This window comes from Lygodium microphyllum, chromosome 22 (assembly GCF_053477565.2).
Source record: "Lygodium microphyllum isolate KBCC chromosome 22, Lygodium_microphyllum_v1.1.10, whole genome shotgun sequence".
NCBI classification, from domain to species: Eukaryota; Viridiplantae; Streptophyta; class Polypodiopsida; order Schizaeales; family Lygodiaceae; genus Lygodium; species Lygodium microphyllum.
Genome location: NC_141156.1, coordinates 107,144,234 through 107,149,429, shown reverse-complemented (window position 1 = coordinate 107,149,429; position 5,196 = coordinate 107,144,234). Strand labels below are relative to the sequence as shown.

At 42.6% G+C, this 5,196-nt stretch overlaps 1 protein-coding gene across 1 annotated transcript; it reads right to left on the bottom strand.

The window, feature by feature from the left end:
• Nucleotides 1-2,801: 2,801 nt before the first annotated feature.
• Nucleotides 2,802-4,706, bottom strand: LOC148017474 (uncharacterized). The gene is made up of 4 exons (XM_087662875.1): nt 4,462-4,706; nt 4,217-4,323; nt 3,708-4,028; nt 2,802-3,554 (listed from the first exon to the last, which is right to left on the bottom strand). Exons 1-4 carry the CDS (start codon nt 4,513-4,515, stop codon nt 3,068-3,070), a joined length of 969 nt encoding a protein of 322 aa, XP_087519001.1. The 5' UTR covers nt 4,516-4,706; the 3' UTR covers nt 2,802-3,067.
• Nucleotides 4,707-5,196: the final 490 nt, after the last annotated feature.

Here is a 5,196-nt window from a genome sequence, read left to right as displayed (position 1 = left end):
TGCTTCAGGTTGAAAACCTGGAGGGAGAGGCAGGAACAGTTACCTCTGACTGTCTACCTGGCCCTATCCAAGGGAGTTGTTAGCCTTGCCGAGTATATGGATCTATCCCGCCGTGAGAGGTCTCTCTGTGGGTAGTGCTTGGAGCGGGAGGACGCTTGGGTGTCAAGGGAGACTCTGGCTGTAAATACCTTGTCTTTGGATCCCACATAAGGGACTGACGTGACTCGAGATGGGATCTCGAGGCCCGTGTACTAGTCAATGGCCAGAACTTGGAGCAGCAATCCTGTAGATTGCTGGGCTAGCCTTCGGGCATTATATTGGATGTACTCTAGGATTTTTCTTTTTAATAAAGAGTAGTTATTGAAGAAAAAGAAACTTGCTTGGCATTGTTTTTATGTTAGTGCCAAGTTACGTGAAGGAACCTGTGATTTTGTTTAATTAAGGAAGTTTATTTTGCATGTCAAAACGTAATGTATTAGGTAATTAGATAACTAAAGCAAATTGAGAAAAGTGCGGTGGATGTGACTTAGGCCCGTCATACGGAAGGGTGGTCCCGGTTACCTGGGAACTTTTCTCAAATGATGAGATGATAAGACAATGAAGACCTAGTGTCAGAAGATGTAGAAATTCCGGGTTATTCTGTTTTAGGGGAAAGGAATGGGGCTATGCCATATGGTAGAGAGGTTGAGTTTCGCATCCCTCTCATTTTCCATTCTCCATGAACCAAGTGCAGCAAGAATCCGCATCGATTCCATTGTTCCTACACCAAGCGGTACAACTGGAGCTTGGCGCTAGCTCCTTCCTAGAGACTTTGCTGATAGGAAAAGAACCCTGACCTTAGGTCAATCCCAAGTGGGAACGGCTGGACACTTCTGCTTGAGGTAGACTCGGGAAGACCTAGATCGCAAAGCTTATGTCATTCCCTGCGAGTGCCAAGCGGAGCCTTCTAGACCCTCCTCCCGATGGGCTGCTCAGACGTGTCCCGCAAGCGGACAAACATGCACGTTACATTCAAGGATTTGATCTCTATCACATTTTCCATTACAATACATTGGTTTTTTCTATGTGAGATATGTTCTTAAACACTAATTGAGCATGAATAAATCCCTTTTGCAATAAATTTTTATTTGAGCCATTGTAAAATCTCCTCCTTAGGGGATATTTACCCATGATAAAACATGAAGAACAATAACCATAGCTTGAAATACTCAAGATTGGCTAAATGCCTTTGTGAGGATTAATTCATTAGTTGCATTGTCCATTTAATTGAATGCTTTGGGCTTCAAAGAATATATATTTGTTATTGAGAAAACTCCTAAATTAGCCTACCAATTCTCAAAAGGAAATGAAATTTCGAAAAGCTTGTTGGATTACAAGAAATTAAGTAGGTATCTTTGTAGCTAGTTTTTTTCAAGTGCTCCTTGATGGCAAAGAAAGTGGGGTAAAACATATTTGCATTGAGAACCCAATCCATTTGACTTAGGGGTTTGATCTCCAATTACACTTTTTTCATTACAATCCTTAGTATGTTTAACCTTAATTAGGGCTTGATTATAGGTGACATGGGTAATGCACACAACTCAACCTCAAGTAGGATTGATTGTAGGTGACATGTGCAATATATTTTAAACTCTAACCTAAGTTGGGATAATCGTAGTAATTGCAATAAACTTACATATGTGAGAAAAATGCAAAAATTTAGCCATAGCAATATTAAATGCCACATCTTTTTATAAGTTTAATATGTTTCTTTGGAGGCTATTTGTGGTGAAGTTTTTCAGAGGTGGACCTAGTATGTTAATGCTTATTTGAGGAAATTTACCTTGTGAGGAAGAGGATCATTTTCATCTCTTTTTATAATGCATATGTATTAGAAATGTGTTGAACAATATGCGCAAATGGCACACTACAATTGGTTTCTAATTTCCATAAGTATTGAGCTAGGTCACATGGTGCTCAACATAAAATTATTGATTAATATAACTACCTTTATAGTGCTAGTGCATCACCAATTATTTTTTAGAGAAATAAAGAGAATAATTTTACACAATTTTGTAAAAAGGGATGAGAAGTAATGTTGTATTATTGAGTGACTACTTAATTTAGGCCTAATTTGCTTGGCAACCATTTTCCATAAACTATTTATACTTTTGCATGAAGTATACATATGTTCTTGATATGGCTATTTGTAATTGCCCAGTATGAAATGTGAGGAACCAAGTTCCCTAGTTGTGTGGCCTAGAATTCCCTACTATGTTGTATGGGAAACATGATTCCCTAGTTATATGACTTACAAATCCCTAGTTCAAGACGTGGAGAATTAAAATTCCTAGCTATATGATCTACAAGTCCCTAGTTGAAGATGTGTAGAATAAATTTCCTGGTTATATATAAGGAGTTCCTACATGCATACCTAGGATTCCCCAACATGGGATGTGGGGAAAGTAATTCTCTGGTTATACATAGGGAATCTATATACATATACCTAGGAAAAGTTAGAGAATTTTCTACATGGCAAGAGTTTTCCTATGTAGGAACTATTCAAAAACTCCTTGTATTATATTTGGATTCTCTTTATGATCATTGGTGTCTTCCAACTCTCTTCTCTTCCTCTGGTCTCTCTTGTCTTTATATTTGGACTCTCTTTACGATCATTGGTATCTTGCCACTCTCCTCTTCCTCTGGTCTCTCTTGTCATTCTCATGGAGTTCAACACATCTATATGCAAACATCTTGAAATTTCTAATGGAACATGAGTAGGCACAAAACAAAACCTATTGTAGCACATGCACATACCCTTGAGAGACACTTTGTTGATTAGTACAAATAGCTGAAGATGATTTTTAAACATCTAGAGGTGTAAACATTGGCGAGTGATGGGACTTTTACCATAGTAGATTTTTCACGCTAACAAGCAAATTTGAAGAAAACGTGACTAAAGAGAAAGGGCTCACATGTTGTCGAGTCGAATGACACTGATGATAGAAGGAACACAATTTAGGGGTGGGAGTTATGTGAACGTCTTGTAAGTAGTAGAGCTTTGGGGGGGGGGAGTGGGGGCCAGCGGCTATGCGAGCGTTTTGTAAGTGCGGAGTGGAGCATTGACGTACTCGCAATACTGTTTGGCACCAACAAGCGTAGCATGTTCAGCAAAGTAGTCAGCCATGGCAATGATAAGGGCGCTATTAAGTTTGTACTTGTGGTAGCTTATGTTGACTTCACTTCTTTCGGAGACACTCTTGCCAGTTTGGGCCTTTCCCATGACTGTAGAGGTAAAGCAAATGGGTTGGATGGGGTCCCTCTCGCCAGTGGTGGCGGTCGTCTCCAAGGAGTAGCCTGCTTGCACAGCCTCTCCTGTCTGCGTCACGTACTTGGCTGAGCTCTTGACAATCTCTCGGACTTTGTTAGCTAGTGCTGCAGCTAAGGGCCCACCGGCGACGCCTGCCAATGCCACCACAAGCTCACCAACGCCATTGAGAACTACATCACAGTTGGTGCTGTCATTTGGTCTCGTGCTTTTGTCCCCACCAACATAAAGAACATAAGGAGAATACCTGTGACCATGCATGATAAGCGAGCAAGTGCGTTAGCAATTCTATGCTTGTGAACAAAGAATTATCGCAAACGAGGCACATACGATAAGCGGGGGAGGGGGGCAGACAGTTTCACAAACGGAACGGGAATGATCATGAGTGAGCAGTACATACTCCTCGTCGAGCACAGCTAACCACTTATTGAACTTCTCCATATATTCCTTGGCTTGTTCCTTGGATAATGAGGCGCTGGAGAGATCAGGAGTGAAGCCGGTTTTGTGGCGGGCAGTAACCATGAAGGTGGCGAGGATGTTGCCGTGGTTGCTGACGTCCTTCCAGTACTCGGCCGGATACTTACCGGGGGGCAGGTCAGTGTTGCCCTTATCATCCGTAACCTCTGCCCCGCCCACGGCGGCACCGAGTGTTGACTCGTCATGATACGACCCCAGCTCAAACGAGGATGCGACCAGAGCGCGTCTCTCCTCTGCGCTCCTCCTGCAAGCAAACGTAGTACGCATATTGTGCGGCACAGTACACATAAAAGAACACACACACACAGAGTACCCTCAATGAATTGTATGCTGCTGCTCAATACTAGCGGCGCCGACACTTGTCATTGCACACTCATTTATGATAATTATAGTCAATTGCTGATCAATATCAATCCCCAGCGCCGTGCTCACCTCTTGACGGATGCCACGCCGCTGTTCCAGCTGTGGATCAACTCTGCGGGTGGAGGAATCGTGAAGAGCTGGTGGTTCCTTTCGATCCAGTAGTCATCGGAATTAACCTGCAGCATTTGACAGTCGAAGACTTATAGCAGCGATAGAGAGAGAGACACACACACACACTCTCTCTCTCTGCCCCTCTCTGTCTCTCTCTATATATAAATATGTGAGATTATTATTGCTCCAAGTAGTCTCTCTACCGTGTAGCTGGAGTTCTTCGCGGCAGAAGCTGGTGCGCCAAACGTTGCAGCCATTGTGCTGTATTCTAATTCTAATATTCTCTGCAAACGCTAGTGCGCGCAAAATACAACCAGACTGTTTAGATCACAGATGAGAGCTCTGTACGAACAGCACACGTGTGGTGAATCAGGAAGACTAGAGAATCAAGGAGGAGAAAGGGAGGCAAAGGAATTGTCGTGAGTGCTTGGTGGTGCTGCGGTTGGGCATTTTATAGCCACCCAACGTCCGGCCTCTTTCACATGTAATTTGAACGTTGAACTTACGAGACCTTTTCGCTTAGTTAACGGCAAATACACGTTAAAGATTTTTGCATTGTCCGAACCCGAAAACGTTTTTCATACACGCTCCTAAATACGATCCGCTCCTCAACGTGATTAATTTTAAGGTGTGAGGTGATATATACTATTAAGTAGGAAAGCTCATGTGCAAAACGACAGGGCAATCAAGTCGATGTCAACTAGAGGACAAAGCCATTGATTGAGGAAGACAATCACATGGAGGTTGAGCTAAAATATTTTGTGTATTGAGGCACACACATGTCCTCTCGAGGCGATGAGTGCCGGTGGTGTTGCAAAACCCACAAAAACAATATGGGTGAACATACAAAGAGGACATTTGTAGTGAGATGTATCTAAGCGAGTTAGTCGACTTGCTTTCATCTCTATGGCAACTTATGATGCTATCTCAACATATAT